Source organism: Pantherophis guttatus, chromosome 1 (assembly GCF_059756535.1).
Source record: "Pantherophis guttatus breed Tessera chromosome 1, ASM5975653v1, whole genome shotgun sequence".
Lineage (NCBI taxonomy): Eukaryota > Metazoa > Chordata > Lepidosauria > Squamata > Colubridae > Pantherophis > Pantherophis guttatus.
In genome coordinates this window covers 111973269-111996701 of record NC_142063.1, presented here as the reverse complement: position 1 = coordinate 111996701, position 23433 = coordinate 111973269, and the positions used below count along the sequence as shown (strand labels likewise).

Here is a 23433-nt window from a genome sequence, read left to right as displayed (position 1 = left end):
GTGCCGTCGGCCAATGTCGACTGGTGACACCCAGGAGGAGAGCCTTCTCTGTGGGGGCACCAGCCCTCTGGAATGAGCTGCCCCTAGAGCTTCGTCTTAGCCCCGACCTGCGTACTTTTTGCCACGCCCTTAAGACGCTTCTGTTCCAGCAAGCCGGACTGGCCTAGTACGAATTTTAAAATGGGTGTATGTGTGTTTTAATTCGCAGGCCAAATTTTTATATTCGATTTTAATTGGTTTTAAATTTTATAAATCTATGTGTTTTAATATGGCTGTACACTGCCCTGAGTCGTTTGGGAGAAGGGTGGTATAGAAATCTAATAAACTTGAAACTTGAAACTTGTCACCCTTCCCAACCCAAGGAGAAGCCTATATAATCATGCATGGTCATCTTTGTGAGATATATAAATTTCTATGTTGGTACAAGATACTTTTTTATTTCTCTTTTTATTAATGAAGAAATATTAATATTTATATTAGTACTGGAAGCTCTGGGCAAGATAGGCATCAGGTAAGTGATTTGGAGTCTCCAAATGATGAAACAAAATGAGAGAAATATGGAGTGGTTTCTTAGCATCTTCAATATGTTTTGTATCTGCTGATGTGGCTCATTCCCTAATCCAGAATGCACTATAACAGCTACTAAGTTTATTTTTCTGACCATTGAAAAAGAGGCATCAAGTGGGAGGGAAAAACAGCAACAAAGCAATTCAATGAACATTTTTGAGAAACTTTCCTATATCTTTATGATGTATCCAAGACTCAGAAGCAGGAAAGAAAATATGTATTACTTGCAATGCTTATATTCATTAGGACCATGCCAAAAATTCAGCTGAGACCAAAAGTCTCTTCAGCATTCTCTTTCATCCACAAATTACTTTAGGTTTTCTATGCCTGATGCCTGTCAGGTCCATCTCAGATCCATCATGTCTCTTTACTCCTCTTGTTGAAGGCAGATTGTAGGATTTTGTATTTTCTGTTCACAATGATATGCTTTGAACCAGATTTCACCCGCAACCTTCAAGGAACTGGGGGAAAAAAACAAAACGGAAAGTAAGTCCTGTTTCATTGCTATGAGAATTAAAACCTATTCAGAAAAATCATGCCTCTGATTCAAGCAGAGGGTTGAATTCAGAAAAAGTGCAGTACATTGAAGACAGAGTGAGCAGCACAAAAATCTCTCAGTGATTGTTGTTTCTCCTTTTAGGTATTTGACATGTCTTGATAGTTTATTTATTTTATTTATTTATTTGTTTTGTCAAGCATGTATAAGATAATAGATATAAGTATATACAAGATTATGAATACATGAAATGGATATGAATAAATGGGGTTGTTAGGACAGGGATGGAAGGCACGTTGGTGCACTTATGCATGCCCCTTACAGACCTCTTAGGAATGGGGTGAGGTCAACAGTAGACAGTCTAAGATTAAAGTTGTGGGACTTTGGGAAATCTCTAGCTTGCATTGATGTTTTATGGACTTATGTTATTATTATAAAGTAGCACCTTATCCAATCACCCAAATTGCAAGGACATGGTGGTAGGGAGAGGACAGAGTCTGCCTACATGTCTGCCTACCTGGACATGTAATTTTCATGCTAGCAATATTGAAATAGTTTCCTATTGCCTATTTCTAGAGGGCTTTTTGCAACTTTAGTGTATAACTTACATCCTTTTCTTGATGGCTCCTATCAAAATATTACCAACTTAAATGCTGCTTGTATTGTTGAGATCTACCATGTATGAAAGGCTCTTTGATGTTAACTGATAACTAATTGTTTAATAATAACTAATTTTATAAAAGAAGCATGTGATAGAATACATGCTTAATGATTAGCATTTCTCCCTTTCTGATACTAGGCTTGTTTTTCTTAAAGGATTTACATCAGTGGTGGGATTCAAATTTTTTTACTACCAGTTCTGTGGGCTTGGCTTGGTGGGCATGGCATGACTTGGTGGGTGTAACTTGTTGGGCTTGGCAGGGGAAGGATACTATAAAATCTCCATTCCCTCCCCCCTCCAGGGGAAGGATACTGTAAAATCTCCATTCCCTCCCCACTCCAGGGGAAGGATACTGTAAAATCTCCATTCCCTCCCCACTCCAGGTGAAGGTTACTGCAAAATCCCCATTTCCTTCCGATCAGCTGGGACTCAGGGAGCAGAGAATAGATGGGGGTGGGGCCAGTCAGAGGTGGTATTTACCAATTCTCTGAACTATTCAAAATTTCTGCTACCGGTTCTCCAGAACTGGTCAGAACCTGCTGAATACCACCTCTGATTTACATCCAAAATCTTGGTCCTCATTAACAGTTTCATACTTTACATACCAGATCGTTTCTGAGGACTTAGTGTTCACTTGACATCTTCACACTCAGGAATATGTTTATATAATTGCATGTTCTCCTTTCCCCTACTCTTGAGAGCAAAACCATGCAGATCCTTCATTTGATTTGCTGTTTGGCTAACCTTTATATATTGAATATTTCCTAGATCCTCAATTCCTCTTCTGACCTGATAGTCCGAAGTTTGCAGTCTGATACTTACTGCACAATGTCAGCAAAGCCAGTGAACATGGGTTTTGATTGATATTCAATACCATGTTTGGCACACATGGATTTCACCAAAGGAGCCACCTTCCAAAAGTTGTGCCGAGGCATCGTAGGGAAGAGACTATAGGCAGAAAGGAAGGCAAAGAAATTGTGATCCTTTATTATCTTTTTGTCTTATTCGAACTATGAAGCAGTTTCTTACTGATAGCTTAAAATCTGTCTTATTGCCTTAAATCAGTACTCACTGGTGCTCAATTTGAAAATTCAGGTGCCCCGTTACCCAGTCATTGAAAAAAGATTGATTCACATTGCATGTTGTCTGAAGCTGGGAGAAGAGAGAAAGACAAGTTTTAATCCAGACATACTGTGAACAAAGGGAGAACAAGCAAATGACCATGATTTATATTTATATTTGTCCATGATTTATATTTACATTCATGTTGGTTTGTATGTATTGGTATATAACTAGTATTTCTAGACAAATATATTGAATTTTGGAAATCTTAAATTACCGTATTTTTTGGAGTATAAGACGCACCGTTTTACCCTCCAAAAGGGGGTGAAAATTTAGGTGCATCTTATACACCGAATGTAGCCCTGCCCACCCACTGGCCCCCACCCTTTGGCCTGTGCCTCGCGGCAGTTATCTTCTTGCAAGCAAACAGCAAGAAAAAACAGCCCCTTTCAGCTTCAGCATAGGTTAATTAGCACAAGTTGAGCAGATTTTTTTCCCTAGCTATGCTGAAAAAACGAAACTGAAAGTAAAGCAGGCTCTTTGCTACAACGTGACAAAATGAGGCAGAGAGAGATTTCTTTTTCTTTTTTCTCACCAAAAAAGGTAGGTACAAACAATGGGAAATTTAGAGCAAAAGAGGAGAGTTCAAGATTTTAAAACACAAAGGAAAAAAAGCTCTATTTAACTAGGGAATTGTAATAATTGAGATACTATTAATTGTATATTGTGTTGAAAGCAGAAATGGTTAAGTTGTGGGTTGGAGGAATATATGAGGAAAATTATTTGGTTTATTATTATTGGTAAATATAATTAATTGATTTGTAAGAAATTTGATTGCATGGAAATAATTGGAATATTCATGTTCATATTGATTAATATACAAAAAACATAATTATAACTAATTGATTTATATAAAAATGTTGAATTTGTATTAAACAATTGTAATATTAAATAATTAACCAATGAGAGGATGGATATAAAAATAGATGACAATAGGAAGGGGTATAATATAGAATAGAAGGGAAAAATTGAATTTGATTAAGATTAGAGATGAGAATGAAGGATAATATTGGTTTTTTAAAAAAAATAGATGAGGAGTAAATATGGCAAAAAGGAAATATAGAAATTGTAAATTTAATTGAAATGACTAAACACTGTTTAAATTTGTGAACCAGCCAAACACTCTGTTCAAAGAAAATACATTGTATGTTTGTATGTGTGTTTGTCTAAAAAATAATAAAAAAAACAAACCAAAAAAGGTAGGTGCATCTAATATGGTATATTACCCTAATAGTAGAGTTTAAATACTCATTTGTATCAAATCTGATAGTCACCAGTGTACAGTTTTGAAAACACAGAATTTGTTAAAATATTCATGAACTGGCAGAGACATGGTAACAAGGTCAGCCAATGAATAGGCATAGCAACTAAATCAGCCAATTGGGAGCTGAGACAGACTGGAGCCAGGGTGTGTCTTAGTCTGCAGCTTCTGAGTCTGTGCAGAGAATTGAAACTGAAAATAAGCAGTCTGTGCATGCTTGTCTGCTCTGCTGAATGAAAATGAAACTCTGCTAAATGAAACTAACTGTTCTCTCCTGCCTTGTGTTCTGCCTCTAACTTCTACCACGTTGGAAGAATCAACTATTGGTATTGTAAATACTTCATCTGTTATTATGTATATAAAGAAGTTAATGAATCCAGCTGAATCAGTTATCTGTGTGTGCTTTTTGGATTTGATTTCTACTGCAAACTCTGACAGTTTAAGGGCCTAGAGCACACAGAAAGACTGAATTGCAATTAAGCTGAAAGATTGCCAGTGTGAGAAACCAGGCAGAGAAGAAACCTGCTTGCAGGATGGCTGTTGAAATTAAGGAAAGCTCTCTGCCTCAGAAGGGGCAGAAGAACTATATTATTTGGGGTGCAAAGATGGAATGTTTCCTGAAGGCTAAGGAGCTCTGGGATAAATCCACCCCAGGCTTTTGCACAGGAAGCTTGGCCATGCCAGCTTCAGAGTTTTGCAACAGTTTGCAGAAGGGTTGAACTTAAAGGGACGTAAGGTATACTTGGACTGTGCAGTATGCAAATCATCAAAGTCCAAGACGTTCCCAGTAAGCAAGTGTAGCACAAGGCAGACAACAAGAGCTCTAGAACTGGTACATGCAGATTTGGTTGGGCCACTACAAGCCAGTGTGAGAGGAGCAAAGTATGTGCTGGTCATTGTAGATGACTATATGGGTTCTGCTATTTACTAAAGAGTAAAATAGAGATGCTACAGAAATTTAAGTAATGGATAAGCTTTGTGGAAGGAAAATATAAACAACAGGTATGTCAGCTGCAGACTGACAGAGGTTCAGAAGTTTGTCAACAAGTTTTCAACAGTGGTTGGGACAATTAGGAATAAAACAGAGATACACTGATCCATATACAGCAGCTGAGAATGGTGTAGTTGAGAAACAGAATGGAGTCTTACAAATCATGAAGGACTCGCTGCTGGAGGACTCTGGTCAGAGCCGATCATATTGGGATGAAGCCATGTTGACTGCTAATTATTTAATCAATAGGCTGTAGAGTTCATCAATTAATGATACTCCATATGCAGTGCTATATGGGAAGAAAACATATCTTGCACATTTAAGGGTTTTTGGAAGCAATGCATGAGTGCATATTCCAAAAGCAGTTAGAAGAAAGAGACAACCAAAGGCTAGAAAGCTCAGGTTAGTGGTCTATGGGCCAGGCTCAAAAAGCTATCATTTTAGCGATGGAAGCAAAAGAATAGTAATTTCCTGGTCTGCTAGTTTTGCAGAGCAAAATTGGAACAGAATTGATGCAAACTTTTAGAATGATTCACTTAGTGATGGTGATTCACTTAGTGATGGTAACTCACTTAGTGACTGTAACTCACTGAGTGACGGTGTCAGCGTTCAGGGAGGAGAAACTGAAGAGGCTGGAAAAGATATGAAGCAAGAAAGGGTTGAAACACAGCAGCAGTCAATGCCACGCAGGTCAGAGCGATAGAACAAGAGGATTCCACCTGACAGGTATTCTGCTAGTAAAGTAAAAGTGTATAATGTATGGTATGAGCCAAGAAACTATAAGAAAGTACTGGCATTACCTAAAATAGAACAAGTAAAGTGGAAAGAAGCCATGGACAAGGAAATGAAATCCATGGATGAACATAAAATGTTCACATCTATGACTTTGCCACAGGGTAGCAAAGCTGTAGGATGCAAGTGGGTGTACAAGAAAAAAACTGCACAATAATGAGATACAATATAAATCAAGGTTTATACCTTAGTGGCACAAAGTTTTTCACAGTTGAAAAATGTGCACTATGATGAGGTATTCGTGCCAACTGTAGGGTGAAAGCATAAGACTCGCACTAGCATTGGCAGTGGCATATGGCCATAAAATTTGGCATTTTGACATAACCACTGCATTCCTCAATGCAGAGTTAGAGGAAGAAATTTACATGGTTCAAGCACCAGGGTATGAAAGTAAAAAGCCTAACACCATGTACAAGTTGAACAAGGCTATTTATGAGCTGAAGCAGTCAGCCAAGAATTGGAATATATTTTTAGATAATGCATTGAAGGTCTTGGGTTCAAGAGTTGCAAGGCTGATGGTTGCATATACACTGGAAAGTTACAAGGTAGGGATTGTTAATTATCAGCATTTGTGGATGATCTTTGTTTCATTACAAAGGATGTATCACAGTAAAAGGGTTCTCAGGTATTTGAAGGGAACTGTGATTGTGGGTCTTCAAATACAGGTATCTGAAGAATATTAAATTAATATTAATTGAATTTATGTCTCTTCCAGTCATGAAGGTAGGAGTGTTAGAATATTCATGAACTGGCAGAGACATGGTAACAAGTACAGCCAATGAATAGGCATAGCAACTAAGTCAGCCAATTGGGAACGGAGATAGACCGGAGCCAGGGCGTATCTTAGACTGCAACTTCTGAGTCTGTGCAGAGAACTGAAACTGAAACTAAGGAGTCTGTGCATGCTTGTCTGCTCTGCTGAAATGAAACTAATTGTTCTCTCCTGCCTTGTATCCTGCCTCTAACTTCTACCACGTTGGAAGAATCAACTATTGGTATTGTAAATACTTCATCTGTTATTATGTACTGTATATAAAGAAGTTAATGGATCCAGCTGAATCAGTTATCTGTGTGTGCTTTCTGGATTTGATTTCTATTGCAAACTCTGACAGAATTAAAATGTAATTCTAGTAATATGTTTATTTATTATTAGTTTGATTTATATGCTGCTCTTCTCTGGAGACTCAGGGCGGCTTACAATACTTTTAAGCAATAGCCTTCGTACTTTTGTATATACCTGCTTAGTAGGGCTTTTGGCCCCCCCTAAGCGGTGTTCTATTTTATACAAAGTCAGCTTATTGCCCCCACAAAACGGGTCCTCATTTTACCTACCTCGGAAGGATGGAAGGCTGAGTCTATTTTTCATTTTGTGAAACATTTCTTTTCAACAGTTACTTTCAAATCTTCCCCTTACTTATTCCAGACTGAACCAAGTTGTCTGGTATGATTTGAACTCACAGGCCTCCTTTTCTAAAAAGAATGTCCTGATCTGGATGAAAACCTCATGCTGGGAATGGAAAACAGAGAACTGATTCCTGCACAGGCTGTTTTCTCTTTTGGTTAGTGCTATTATCTTAAAATGAGGCCAAAGGATAGTTGTTCCGCTCATCTCATTTCCATTTTTATACAGTTCAAACAAAAACGAGGGCAATCATACTCTGTAAGAAAAGGCATGGTATTTCTAAACACAATTCAAACTTTACCATTCCATAGAAAAAGCACTATCAAAAAATAATAGATGAAAATAACTTCTGAAAATGAATTTAGCTTTCACACGTGCAAATTATAGTTTGATACTGTGGTAATTGGATTATTATGGTTCTGTGAGTTATTGTGCATGTAATAAAATTATACAGACAGGCTAGAGTTTAATCATATACAGTACAGCCATCTATTTTATCTTGGAGACTTCTCTTACCTGTGTAGAGAACCAATCCATGTTTTTATCATGATCAATGTACATAGGAAGATGACTCGTCTGTGATATCCATGTAAATAAGATACTGTCAAGAAGACTGAGAGACAGAAATGAGGCAAAGTGAGGAAGTGAAACTATATCTACACAAACCAGCCATTAAATAGAACAATGGGACAATTATTGGTTTATTTGCTAGGCTTAGAATGCAAGTCATTCACTAGACCACTAGACTGGTACTGGTCTGTCTCACGTTGGGAACCAGACCATGGAAGCGGCAGGTGAGCGTATGATGCTTCATTTGCACATGTGCAGGACTAGGTTGAACATGTGAATCCCCTCTCCCTCTGCCACCACCACCACACACACTACTGCCCCACACCACCATCAGTCTGCACAGCCAAAAAGGTTGGGGACTGCTGCACTAGACCTAATGATGCCTTTCTCTGGAAACCAATACTTGTCCAACTGAAACACCCCCCCCCCCCAACAATGAGTCAGATCCAAGATCAGGAGCCCCAGTTTTTCTGAGTCAGTGGACATACTTGGAAGGTTGATCAGATTCCATGGAAACTTATACAGAATGGAAACTACAGATTGGCTTGGCTATATCCCAAGATGTATAATGACAAATGGGTGACCCTCTTAGAGCGAGACAAATTGGTGAGGTTGTTCTTGCTACTCCCTCTAGCCCCTCATGATGCCCCTTATCATTTCTAAATGACAGCATAAACTCAAAGAATAAAAAGGAATAGAGAGAAGGAGTAAAAAGTTAAAGGAAAAAGAAAGAAAAGTAAGAATATAATAAAGAGAAAAGAAGCATATAAAGAGGTTACTTCCAACCTTCATCACAATAAGTATAAACAAATTTAGTAACTCTTCACACTCTATAAAGTTACAAACATTTATCTCTTCATCCCATATCTTATTTATAAACAAACTCTTAAAACATTATTCTTTTTGTCTTGTGTCAGCAGAAAGTCAAAAAAGAGTCAGAAATAATAACTTATCTTATTTTAACATTGATCAAATAAGCCAACTTTATATTCAATCCTTTTACTTAATCTTTAGCTCATTCAAATATTGTCATAAGATTTTATTTCTCTTCATTTCTTTTTGTCCTATCACACAAAGTTCCTCAAGACTTTAACAAGACTTTTGTTAAATTCCAGTTGAAAAAAAATTATCCACATCACTTTCTTGGTTTGTCATTTGTATTTCATTTTTAAAATTTAAAACCTCAGTCAGTTTCTTTTAAAGTTCCAGTGAAACATCCTTTTCTAACTCATTATTTTGGTCTATCAGGTGTAAATCCAATTTCAATACCATCTCCATTTTGTCAAAATTTGTTTTAAAAATGACATTTCTTCATGCTTTGGACATAGTTTATCCATTAAAGCATCATCATTACTGACATTGATATTATGGCTACTATTTTCTAATTCTGTTCTTTAAAAGTCTCCTTCAGTGTTTTTATTTTCATAACATTTTGTACTATCCTGCAGTCCTATATATCTTTCCTCTACTTAATATGTTTAGTCCCCTCTTGTATCCAGTTTTTGAAATCATGAAATTACTCATTTGTATTATGTTTTGTAAAAACCAAAACAGGATCTATTTTCCACATGAAGATGCTTGTAGTTTATAATTAATTCTAAAATCTTATTATAAAAGTTTTAACATTTTAGGTCCAATTTTATCTGGACCTTTAGCCCATTAGTTACTTTCTAAGATCAAAATCATATTGAACTTTTTGGTGATTATTTCAGATTCTTTAAATTCTAAGCTTATAATTAAATCTTTCTTTTGTTCAGGATGAAAGGCAAATTTATCCAGCATTTTCAAACTTGTCATTCTAATAGCTTAGAAGTAGTTAATCAGCAATTTCTGAAAGTGATTAGAAAGTGCTGTTTGTAAACTTAGTATCCTTTGAAAAACTCTCCCGCTATTGGGAAAAAGTTGGCTAGTCCCTATTGTCTTCCTGTGCTCAAACCTGTAGAAAAAAACCACTGTCCTGTGAGGCAGGCAATTCAATATGGCACTTAGAACTGAGGACTGCTTCACCTCATGGAGCTACATCAAAGCAGGTGGTTGAATCACATATGCAGATTATAAAATGATGTATGATGCAGTCAATAAGTGATGAATGCATGTGCACCAGTCCTCAACAGAAAGAAAATGAGTTTGGGTGTCCTAAAAATGAGGGGGACTTTTGGGGGTAAGTTCAGAACAGCCTTCCACAGTCTGGGCACTCAACTCAACACCCAGAATTCCCCAGCCAGCAAAGTTATTACTGCCAATGGTAGAGTTGAAGCCCATACATATGGAAGTGGACAAGTTTGGGGCAGAATAATCTAGAGAATAGTCAGAGTCTGTGAAGGACTAGTGAAACACAAAGAAAACAGTACATAAGATGAACAGTACATCACAAGAATGTGGTATCCCAAAACACCCTTGAATCCCAATATGGGGTTGAAGGTAATAAAGAATCGGATATAAAATGCCAGATTCCATGCCATTTCCTGTAGAAAAAAAGAAAAGGAATGGGCATTAGAATAGCATATTTTCTTGCTCCAAGTAGACACCCTACATGGAATCTTACTGAGATCCAGATGTATATTGTCTGGAAACTCTGCTCTGTTTACTGCCCATTTTGACAAAACCATTTCTACCCTGGCTTTTTTTTGGACAGATTTAATGTATTGAAAAGACCCATAGAAAAATTCACTAGACAAGATTAAGTATGCTTGTTTTTTTTTAAAAAAAGTACAATATTTTGAGCTCACATCATTCTAGAAAGTGATGGAGAAGGAGAGAAGTTTCTTTGCATATTGCTATAAGGGTTTTTAAAAATTAATCAGGGAAGACAAGCTTTTTATATAGTGATTATCAATACAAGAGACCATGTGTGGTTGTAAGCAGCAATGTTGCATGTATATAGATCTGTTTGAGCTCATTTAAAAACATTATTTTCAGCTTGCAATAGTGGTAAATATTTGTAGCTCAGGGTGGAGGTTCATTCTCCGAGCTTGTGGGTTGGTTTCTGAACATTTTGTTACCAGGCTAGGTAACATCTTGAGTGGAGTTTAGGGGATATTAAGGTTGGTATTCTTCTACTTATAAGGGTTTCATGTGGTCAGTAGATCTTGTGATACACAAAAGGGGTGTCAAAAATGACAGCCAGAATTCTTCAACTTCTAGGAATAGTAATAGCCTGCAAACCCACAGCCACACTCCACCAGGAATTATCCAGAACCAAAGACAAGATACAGTAGGATGAAACTACAAAATCAACTGTAAAAATTGCAACCAATTCTATGTGGGACAAACATTACATCAATTGAAAACCAGGATCCATGAACACCAGCTGGTAGTTGATCATCACGATCCTAAATCCCTAATCTCTGCCCACACTGACACCAACAGCACCAATTCAATTGGAGCAATGCAAGAATCATTGACCATACTACCATCTTCACACTTGAGTTTATCAAAGCCTGGAACTCCATAAGCAATTCCACCAACAGACACATTGATCTACAACCAGCCTATGAACCCCTGAGAACTCAAATCAAAAGCACAATCAACCAGTGACAGCACTGACTTTCAACCAGCCCGTGCAACCCACCCACAACCAGTACTTCACCTCCCAATGACCTCACCTGATGTGACCCACTCATCACAAGACCCTGACCTGATGTGACCCTGACCTGATGTGATCTCACCATCACGAGACCTTCTGACCACACAAAACCCTTATAAGCAGAACACCGACAATGACATCCCCTAAACTCTGCTGAAGATTATCTAGCCTGATAACAAAATGTTTGGAAACCAACCCACAACTTTGGAGAATGAATCTCCACCCTCATTATTTTATGACATGTTTATGTGATATCAGGTGAGAATATAGAGATTTTGTTAGAGATTTTGAAATTTTATCCCACAAAATTTCAGCCATTTTTAATTAGGGTGCTTGTCTATAGTGCATGGCAGATTATCACTTTAAATAAGGCTGGAAAAGTCTCTTCTGCCATCTTCTTTATTAGAAAAAAATAAGTCCAACCCAGTGGTGGGATTCAGCCAGTTTGCACCCCTTTGGGAGAACCGATTGTTAACTTTCTGAGCAGTTTGGCAAACTGGTTATTGGAAGAAATCATTAGGGCAGAGAACTGGTTGTTAAATTACTTGAATCCCACCACTGGTCCAACCCCATTTCTAATCCCCCTAGTTCTTTTTTAAAAAAGAAATATGAACCATACCTTTATATTTGTATTCCAGCCACCATAAATCATTTCTGAATCAAACCCCTCAAAATCACTGCTTAAGAAAGTTGGATTGTAATTCTTATACATTCTTAGTTCAACCGATGTCATTGTCCAACTTTATGCCTCCAACTTTCCCCATCATGCATTCTACATGTTTGTTTCCTTAGACAAAAATCTAATGCTTTCTTCATAAAAGGCCTTTTAATAGCCAACAATAGTTCATCTGGGAAGCAATTTAGAATTGGGTGGCATTGACTTTTCTATTAACAATATCCCCATGCCAACTTTATATGCTCCTAAAATTGTTTAGCCCAGAGTTGGCAAACCTTTTCGGCACTGAGTGCTGAAACGGGAGCGCACGCCAGAAACCGGAAAAGCAGATGATATTCTGGTTTCCAGCACGTGCATTTGCACCGGCCACCTGGTCTTCCGGTTTCTGGCGTGCATGTGCACGCAAAGACCAGCTGTCCAGTGTGCATGCACTGGCTCTGCCTTGCTTTCGGGCGCCTCCCTGCCCTCCCACTTGCCCACCCCCTGGTCCCCATCAGGGTGGCAGGACATCCCCACCGACGACCCGGTTCCGCAGCCCTGGACAGGGAGAGAAAGTTGGGCAAGGAATGCTTCCTCCCTCCACTGGAAAGCTGGAGCCCCTTCCTGGCCTTGGAGGTAAGGGGCGTTCGCGTTTCCAGGGCTCGACTTGGGGGGTCCAGCAGGTGGGAGAGCTTTTCCCCAACTCTGGCCAGGATGAAGTGCCCTCCTCCCAGCCTGCCACCAAGAACAAGCCAGCACAGCCCCCCTCTTATCCCTCACTGGCGCCTTCCCATCTTCCCAGCAGGCTCGACATGCCTCTTACCCCTCAGAGGCATCTCCATGCTGTGCTCTCCTATGGTCCTGCTGAGGCAGCTTGCCTCCCTGATGGCAGCTCCTCCTCCTTTTTCTCCTGGCTGCTCCAGCATCCCAGCTGGAAGTGGCAGTGCGAGAACTGCCACCGCCCCCTCATCCCTTGCAGGAGCAGGAGCAGAGGATGGGGGCTCTGCCGTCCACCCAGCCAGCAAACGCTGCCCCACTGCCCCGTGCACCTGAGCTGGCCGGGTGCTCCAGACTGTGGACGCGCATCGGTGCAGCAGGCTGGAGGGCTGGGGCCGCACAAGAAGCCTGCTTGGGTGGGGAGGGACAAAAGCCCTGGCCTGCCCATCCTGGCTGGCAGCTCTGCTCCCCTTGCTCTTCTGGGCATGAAGACCAGCTGGCCATTGGGCATACACATGCCGGAAACTGAAAGATTATCTTCCCGGCGCATGCATGCACACCGGACTGCTGCTCTTTTGGTTTCTGGCACTCCCGTGTGCATGAGACCAGTTGGCCAGTGCGCCAGAACCCGAAAGAGCAATGGATAATGGCTCTGCATGCCCAGAGAGATGGCTCTGTTCAGGGGTGAAATGCTCTGAAATCTGCTACCAGTTTGTTTCACGCGCACATGTGTGCCAAACTCGCACTTTGCACACATGCACACCTCAGGCGCTAAGAAGCTTTTTCTGAGTCTGCAAAGGTAAGTAGAAGAGCGGGGTGGGGGACAACTGTGCCCTGCGATTTAGATTCGCTAGAAAGCAGGATTTTCTGCTTTCTAGTGAATATAAATCACGCATCACAGTTGATTGTCGCACAGCTGATCTTCAGAACTTTTTTTTTACTTTTTAAAGCATTTTTAACTACTGTTTCCGAGAACCGGTAGTAAAAAAATGCTTAAAAAGTAAAAAAAAAAAGTTCTGAAGATCGGCTGTGCGACGCGCGATCATCGGAATATTTTTTTACTTTTTAAAGCTTTTATTTTTTAATACTGGTTCGGGCAAACTGGCCCGAACCGGTAGCATTTCACCACTGCTCTGTGTGCCACTTACGGCACATGTGCCATAGGTTCACCATCACAGGTCTAGCCTTTTCATGCCCTCTTAAGGAAATAAAATTATAAATCTAGAAACTTATCATGGGGGTGGGTGGGAATCTTACTATTTTAATATTTGGTATGGATTATTTGAATACTTACCCTCCAGAGTTTGCGTTGGACTATAAAGTAGAATGAGAAAACTTGAAAAAGTGGCATTACAAGCAATGGCAATGCTGCAGAAGGAAACAAGATGCATGTAGCCATTAATTGTCCTTTCTAAACACAAAGGAGATATATAGAAACAGGAAGCATCAGTCACAGTCCTCAAATGTTTTGTATTTAACACTTTGGAAACATTATAATTGTACTTGGGAATTTCATCATCAAAAATAAATCAAACCACAAAACATGTACATGGCAGACACTGCCTGAATTGTGCCACTCAAGCTGTTTGTGTCGGCTCTATTAGAATCAGTTGACTAAAATACATTTGAATGAGTTAAAAGAAGTTTTGTTATTCCTGTTGATAAGTGGATAATACTTTCTTAAATTTATTTAGAAGCAAGCCCTGGTTAATCCAGTGAGACCTGCTTTCAAGTGTTTATGTATTCATTTATAAGGGGCACAGCTGCCCATCTTGTAAAATACTACTCTGGGCAACTTACAACAATATAAAATCTAAAACAAGCTACTAGTATATATAAAGAGAACAAACCGCACTACTTTGTAGCACTGATGATGTTACATAGCTGGGTAATGAAACGTCTGCAAGAAAACTACTGACCTCAGAGAGGTCCAAGGACCGCACAGTCCACCCTGAACTACAAATATTCTCTTATATTGGAATCAGTTGAATAAAAGGTGATTTCTTTTCGGGGGGTGGAGGTGAATAGTCCTGAGGAAAAGAAGCATAGAGGCACAAGAAAAAAAAGTTGCAAGTGCTCTAGTTGTTGACCAAAAACGGAGAAGAAAAAAAAGGAGAGGAAATTCCAGAGAGAGGAATTAAGGCAGAACATTTTATTTGTAAGAAGAAAACATAGTACTATAGAATGTGGTATTGAAATACAGTATAATAATTGCAACCATTACAATAATTGTAATTAATGTAACAATATAGAAATAGCAATAGTATAAAGTATACTATATAAAGTATACTATATAAAATATGCTATATAAAGTAATCTACATAAAGTATACTATACTATACTATATAAAGTATAAAGTATAGTTTATAATATAAAGTATAAAGTAGCAGCAATATAAAACACTCACTTATAAACTTGTAAGTTTCACATTTCACTTTTATATCTCCCTAACCAGGGGTGAAATCCAGCAGGTTCTGACAGGTTCTGGAGAACCGGTAGTGGAAATTTTGAGTAGTTTGGAGAACCAGCAAATATCACCTCTGGCTGGCCCCAGAGTGGGGAGGGAATGGGGATTTTGCAGTATCCTTCCCCTGCCACGTCCACCAAGCCACGCCCACAGAACTGGTAATATGAAAATTTGGATTTCACCACTATCCCTAACCCTTATAGTATTTTTTTTTTTTTAAAAAAAAAACACTTGTTCAGAGTCCAGGTCTTTTACAGTTCTTGAGACTCAGACTTAAGAGTCAATCTAATTGGAGACATTTAAAAAAAATCTTAAAACAGAGGTTCCCTCTGAACTGCTGTAACAGTGGGTGCTGGTGGCCACTAGCTTGGTTGGCTTCAAAAATGGGTTGGACTGATTCATGGAAGTCAATGGCTATTAGCATGGATGGCAGTGTGAATGAAGACCAGTGGGCTGCCTTGGTTTGTTATTGTGAGAATGGACTGCAGGGGTTCAATCCAGCAGGCATCATTTATGCTCTAATGAATAAAGTAGTTTCAAAAAGAAAAACAACTGCTGGTGAAGAGGATGGAGTGTCTTCTCCATTATGTTCTTGTCTCTCTTCCATGGCAATTTTCTTTCACTCTAATTTGTTTATGGATGGTCCTCAGTCATGCCTATAGAGCAGGGGTGTCAAACTCAATTTCATTGAGAGCTACATCAGGGTTGTGTTTGACCTCAAGGGGCCAGTGTGTGTGTGGCCGGGGGTGTGGTCAGGGTGGGTGTGGCCAGCTTGACGTCACTGATCAAGACTCCAGTTTTGGCCACAATGGCCTCCTGCAGTTCTTTTTCCAGTGAAAATGGAGCTCAGGGAGGCCACACATGGTTTACCTAGGCTCCGTTTTCACTGGCAGAGGGTTGCAGAAGGCCGCCACAGCCAAAAACAGAGCCTGGGCTCTGTTTTCACTGGCAGAGGCACCGCAGGGCAGTCCTTCGCTGTTTCCAGGGCAGGCCCGCGGGCCAGATCTAAGCACCCTGTGGGCCAGATCCGGCCCCCAGGCCTTGAGTTTGACACTTCTGCTAGAGAGCATCAAATAATTGAGCAATCACAACAGAAAGTGTAGTACCCTCTCTGGCTTGCCATTTCTCTCTTTGCACTTAGGCATAGTTTGTTTTTGAAGATGTGGACTTAGAATCAGGATGCCTAGCTCCACCTTAAATATGTATGTTAAACTCATGTGTGTTCTGAGAAAGGAAAGAATTCCTCCTCATTCTCTGCTGCCTCTGCTCTTGTTCTCCCCTCCTCCTCTTTATCTTATCATTAATAACAAAGGATGTTATTAATCTGCACTGTGCTGGGCATTATATAGAATGCATATGTAATCTGTCCATGAGCTCATGGTGGAAAAGATAAGAATCCAAAGATGATCCAGAGGTTTTTTGTGAAAGTTGTTTTTTTTTTACACAAGAAAAAGTTCATTTTCACTTAGCAGGAGGTAGGGAAAAAAAATCAGATACTCACTGAAGAAAAAATACCTGTGCTGATAGTTATAAGGCATGTATTTCTTTTTCTGCAAACCCAACTGTAAAAGAAAGTAAGTCATGAAAAAAAACAAATAACTTTCACTAGGTAATTATAACTTAAGGCTCCATTTCTATAACATCCTTTTCAGTTGCTCTGTAAAATAAATACTCAACTGTCACAAGAATAGACTGTAATTATGGTAGTTAAAGTAGATTGCAGTCTTTATTTTCAAAGTTTCAGATGCAGAAACACATGGCAGAGTGCTTTTGAACTAAGTCCTGCAATATAAATTTGGAAAGAGCATTCTTAAAGTTAGATTTTTTTTAGCCAGGAGAGGAAGCTGTCCCTTTTGGTAGCAGAAACACTAGATCAGGGTGTCAAACTCAATTTCATTAAGGGCTGCAGCAGCATTGTGGTTGCCCTTTGGGGACTGGGTGGGTGTGGCTGGGGTGGGCATGGCCAGGTGATCACAGTCCAATGGGTGGGCGTGGTGAGGTTGGGCGTGGCCTGTTCAACATCGCTCGCATCAGGGGTGGGGTGGAGTGCCTCTGGGGGATCAGGCAGGGCTGGGGAGTTTCTGTTTTTGTTCTGAACGCTGATCTGAAAGGAGAATGGTCAGGGTTCAGTAAAATCAGTTGTCACCTAAGCAGTTGCTTCTTACCTCCAAAGAAAGAGGTTCCCCTAATGAGAAAAGAACGGGATGAAATGAAATGTCTGGGTCCTTCTGGAAACAGTTGGGTTTAGCATGATGCTGGGAATGGTGCAAAGACCACCAATGAGCTGAAAGTCCCTGTAGAGGAAGAGTGAAAGAAAACATTCAGGCTCTTTTAAAAGATTGTTTGACTATTTACTACCACAGTATTCTGCTTTGAAGAGGTAATATAGAGGAGATTCCATTGAACCTTTGAATCAGATTTTCAAATAAGTTTGAGGTGTTGAATCAATTGACTTTGAATTATCTTGGAGAGGTTTAAAACAGTTTGAAGATTAAGTGCACTTTCTAGCTTTGAAAAATCTCAGGCATTCATTGCATACGTATATGGATAAAACTGGGGGAAATGTGAGTATTATAATGAGCTCTCTGATATTAACATGAGTAGGTGGCAAATGAGTTTTATCACCTTTCAAAAACCCTGCCTGACAAAGCACTGGAAGAGGTGCTGCTCTGCTATTTGTGTATTTAGAGAGATTCACCTGTGGGGAGAAACAGAAAACAAAATAGAGACCTACATTTATTCTGCTCTGTCTCACTTTTAATGAGTCTTGCTTTTTCTTGCCTCCATACCATTTTATTTTTATTTTTCTTTGACTCACCTGTAGTACAGTCCCTCTTAGCTTTGGGTCCAGTATTTTCCTTCCTTTGTCATTGGTATTTAATCAGCCTTATTGATCAGGCAATTTTATCATTGGCATTTAATCAGCTTATCTTCAGGTGTACTAAAAACAGGTGAAGATAATACCTGGCATCCTAATTCTAATCTTATTTCATTGCTAATGTTGATACAAAGATTTTAATTGCAGTGTTAGCAAATAGATTACAAATAGTTATTAAAACAATCAAGCAGGGTTAATAAAAACTAGGCATGCAGCAGGTAATATAGGATTAATTGGAGATGTAACAGACTTAAAATAAAGATTTGTAATCTCATTATTAGATGCTGAAGAGCTTTTGATATAATATAAAAACAATACATGTTTATTGTATTAAATAGATTTTAAAATCCTTTGGAATTCATAAAATGAATTAAGATATAAAGTAAATTTTAATGACATGTTTTCTCCAACTTTTCCACTATTTAGAGAAACTAGACATGGATGTCCACTTTCACCCTTGCTTTTTAATACCTATATTAATTAATGCTTCAATCAATATTTAATAATAAATTTAATGATTAATATTTAATAATTTGGCTAATGCTATTAGACAACATAACCCAGTTGAATACAAATGCCCACATTCTTTTGTTTATTTCTAAACCTCATACTGTTATTTTAGTATTGATGCAAAATAGCAGAATATTCTATTAACTTGTCCAAATCAGAATTGATTCCAATAGGTGAAAATTGAGTTACCCATCCACTAAATATCAATTCCATATTTGCACCAAATCCATTAAATATATATATCAAAAGATATAACATGTAATATAAATAAAATTGTGGGAGGGATGTTTCGTCAGATATCAATAGATGGGGATCATTAAACCGTACCCTTTGGGAAAAAGGTGAATGCTCTCAAAATGTATGTTATTCCCAGATTAATTTATATTTTAAGAGGAATTCCAGTTTAAAAATCTGTAAAATATTTTCAGAATTCCTTCTTTAGAAAATTTCTATGTGGTTTGATTTTGAGAATCTCTTTACACTTTCCAATTAACAAGAGAGGATTCAGTTTTTAGAATCTGGAACTATCAAGCTTACCTATTGTCAAGCATTAAATACTGAAAGCTAACAATTGGGGTTAATTTTCCAATTTGGGCAACCTTGGAATATACATATACAGCATCTTTGGTTGGATGGACAGTATTAGGATCTAAATATACACAAACTCTGGTGCCTCTGGAAACAATTACATTAGTTAGAAACTCATGGAATGGAATGTCTACTTTAAAAAATTGACTGTTTTTCCCCTGTCAAATTGACTTTATGGGAAAAACCATCTTTAAAAATTAGGGGGGAAAATGATGATATGGAAAATTGGATGAAAACTGTCACATATGAAGAATTAGGACCACACATTAAATTCCATTTATTGCTTTATTGCTCCTGCCTATATATAATCTAATCAACTAATGGTCCACATTAAATTGGCACTGGATAAGAGTTAATGGAATTCAAGGATGGCTGGACTTGGACTGCTTGTGGGAACATAACGACTCCAGGATGATTCCTCTCTTGACTCTGTTCCCCCAACTCTGACTCTCCTTCTCATACAGAAACATTCTTCAGTCTTTTTTTTAAGTGATCACAATAGCACATAACCTGCTTTTTCTAGTTTATTAAATTTGATTAGAGTGTTTTCTGTTTTATTTCAGTATGATTGCTCTATATTGTTGGATAACAGAGAGACTATGCTATTCTTTTTCATTCCTATTATTTCTGCCTTAAAAACAGTAGAAGAGGAATACCTCACATTTTATACCACAATTCTATAGAACCCTTTCAATCTATTCATCTCAAATTTTGCAGTGTTGATGTCCTTATAGAGGTATTTACTATTTCTGTTATTTTCATTTTATTCTGTACCCCAAATAAAACAGCTATAAGCATTTTGATGCTTTCCTATTCAAGTCAAAAACACAACTTTCTTGAATTTATTTGACATGGATCTTGATCTCTGATCTCCTATCACAGGGGTCCCTAAACCCTGGGCTGTGGACCAGTACCGGACTGCGGCTTGTTGGGAACTGGGCCGCATAAGTGGCAGGCAAGAGCGCAAAGCTTCATTTGGGCATGAAGGCGATTAGGTTGGTCATGTGAAACCATCCCCTCCTTCCTCACTGCCGATGCCAGTCCATGGAGCCAGGAAGGTTGGGAACTGCTGTCCTATATGAATCAAATCTTGCCACCTTCAGATCTTAAATGTGGATTGGTTCTCAATTAATTTGCACATTCATCTTGTTTATTATAAGTGAAATTCCATTCTTGGTCTGCAGTTAGTAATGAGGTAGACAAACAAATAGTTTGATTTAACATGAGAACTTTCTGTTTTTTTGAGTGGGAATGGGAAAGTGAGAATCCCATTTGACACCTTTATAAATAACACAACACATTTGATATTTACTGATGAAACGTTTTCATGTATATTTGCAATATTCCATATTCCTTCCCTTCAATTCTGTGGAACATTCTAAGAATAATATACCTTACTTACCTTTAAATGGCACATCACAAATTCCTGAAAAAGGTGGTTCCATTTTAGATTACTGAAGACTGAAAGATGTCCCAAATCATGTTGTAGCCAGCCTGCTTGAGACTAAAAGAAAAGGGTGATTCACAACAGAAGGACCACCTTTTGTGTCACTCTTACAACTCCTGGATTGGAGCTTTCCCACTAAATCCAATGGTGTTTGTAACAGCTATGAAAGAATTGATAGGATAGCTAAAATAAAAGTTCATTCTAGGATTTTTTATTCAGTCAAAGGGGCAGCCACCCAAAGAAACATTCCAAACAGGATGTGCACAAGAAAGCTTTTCTACAATATAATCATAGGTATAAACTACCTCCCATAAACATATCTGGTATTTTGTGATAGACAGTGGGAAGATATGGCTGCTTTTTAATGCTCTGTTCCTGTTTGAGGTATAAGATGAGATGGACCCAATATCCTTCTTTTCTAAAGAATCATTTGTTGGGCAGGCTCCGCCTCCATGACGGCATGCTGAGGAAATGAAATTCTTTTTCTTCCAATGACAAAAAGCTGATTTTGCACCAGAGCTGGTTATTTCATAGCTTTGCTCCCTGTTTTTTGAAGGTGAGATTAAGAAGGACCCAAGATGAACTTCAGACAATTGTGCATTGATGAAGAAGGAGTCTAGACGCCTGCAATTTTTGGTAAGGAATGATTGGAAGGTCTGGTCTCTTGCCACCTTTTCCCTTCACCTGCTCATATTTCATATCCCAGGGTTTTAATTGCAATTTTTGAAGCTTTACAATCTCTTCATTTATGACTAGTTGCCTTCTGGCCTATTTTATAATCCCTTGCTGGATTTTTACAATTTTTTTCTGTTCTTTCATTGTTTATATCAAATTTTAAACTTTTTTTTAACCATAAAGAAGTTATGGTGGGACTTATATTTACACAGGATAATGGTGCTGGTGCAGTCAGCGGTGAAATTCCCCCAGTTCTATCCATCTTGCCGAACCAGTAGCACCAGTGGCGGGAGGCTCTGCCTGCCCGCCGGGACGTCATTATGTCCCTTTTTTACCATCTGTGCATGCGCAGAAGAGGTGCGCACTCCCACACCTCTTTCCCAAACCGGTAGCAAAGGTAAGTGGATTTCACTACTGGGCGCAATGGTTAGAATGCAGTACTGCAGGTTACTTCTGTTGACTGCCGGCTGCCAGCAGTTCAGCAGTTGGAGTCTCACTGGCTCAAGATTGACTCAGCCTTCCATCCTTCCGAGGTGGGTAAAATGAGGGCCCAGATTGTTGGGGGCAAATTATGCTGATTCTGTAAACTGCTTAGAGAGCACTGTAAAGCACTGTGAAGCAGTATGTAAGTCTAAGGTCTATTGCTATTATACTATAAAATTTGTTCCTTCTAGCATTTTTCTTTTTTTTAAAAAAAAGGCCTTGATATTTATTTCTTAAATTTCCCTTTCTTTAAGGGGGGGAGGGGGACTCTTTCCCTGTGGGAAGCTGTTATGATTTATTTACTTTTCTTGTCCTGTGTTTCTCATGCCTCTAAAAGGAGACAAAATATTTTGGGAGGCAACTGAAAAAAGAATGCTCTCTAACTTATAGGCTTTATTTGAAAACATAAAAAATATTTGATGTGTCAGTAGCAGTTTTGCAAACTCAAGATATCCAAAGGCAGGAAATAACAACTGGACCCGATTTCCAATTTGAGGAATTGGAATCTGATCTGTTGCTGTCTGTGAAAAAGAAAGTGTTCAGTTTGAAAAATATAGAATTGCCAGAAAAGATTGAAAAGAATACAAATATAATAAATTCTAAGATAATGGATATGATCAAGGTTGGACTGGACTTTCTTGGCAAGAGGAATTTTGTGTTGTCAAGGAGAATTATTCAACAATAGATGTTGCAGAGTTATTTACAACAGAGAGTTATGAACTTTGGAAATGAGATGTAATTGTTGGGAAAATTCCCAATTAAAAACCAAAGGAAAGGTTTCACTATTAAGAACCAAACAAAGGTATTTGATCCTGGACTCAGAGATAATGATTGTGGCGATTTGTGGTAAATAAGAAACCATGTAGACCAGGGGTGTCAAACTCGATTTCATTGAGGGCCGCATCAGGGATGTGTTTGACCTTGGAGGGCTGGGGTGGTGGTGGCCGGAGTTGGCTGTGGTCATGGTGGGCATGGCTGGGTGGGCGTGGCCATGGTGAGTGTTTGACACAGGCTCAAAATGCATTTTTCTCCCTTCCCTTTTTTCTTTCCACAGTTCTTTACTATAACCATTTTCCTATCTCTTCTACCAGATATTACTGGCAAACATTTATTACTTATTCTTCATATTCCACCAAACTTTTTATTTCTAAATTTATACCCCATTGTTTAATAGTAAATTGCTTTTCCAGGCAGAAACACTGTTTATATTATTGTATTTTTATTATTCAACTAATAATAAAAATACAACAGCATAAAAACATGATAATACAAGATCTAACAGCAGAGGTAAATTTCCAGAGTAGTAAATAGAAATGAATGTCAAATATAGATATAGAATAGAATACAGAATATAGAATATACAAAAAATAAAGGGAACACAAGCAGAAGACATCTGAGATCTGAATGAATGAAATAGCCTTATTAAATACTTTGTTCGTTACATACAGTAGTTTTGTGTTCCCTTTAGTTGTTTGAGCAGTGTGTAAACTACTGTATGTAACGAACAAAGTATTTAATAAGGCTATTTCATTCATTCAGATCTCAGATGTCTTCTGCTTGTGTTC

The 23433-nt window shown here is 38.6% G+C and overlaps 1 protein-coding gene across 1 annotated transcript in view; it reads right to left on the bottom strand.

Annotated features, from left to right (window-relative positions):
• Positions 1-415: 415 nt before the first annotated feature.
• LOC117667027 (acyl-CoA (8-3)-desaturase-like) overlaps positions 416-23433 on the bottom strand; it is a 45952-nt gene continuing 22934 nt past the window's right edge. Inside the window, exons 4-12 of the mRNA XM_060687786.2 lie at positions 20666-20767; positions 17453-17581; positions 16789-16849; positions 14115-14188; positions 10230-10327; positions 7809-7905; positions 2797-2876; positions 2547-2672; positions 416-1028 (exon numbers count right to left, since the gene is read on the bottom strand). Coding sequence (XP_060543769.2) covers positions 935-1028; positions 2547-2672; positions 2797-2876; positions 7809-7905; positions 10230-10327; positions 14115-14188; positions 16789-16849; positions 17453-17581; positions 20666-20767 — 861 coding nt within the window. The 3' untranslated portion in view covers positions 416-934. The remainder of the gene's footprint in view (positions 1029-2546; positions 2673-2796; positions 2877-7808; positions 7906-10229; positions 10328-14114; positions 14189-16788; positions 16850-17452; positions 17582-20665; positions 20768-23433) is intronic.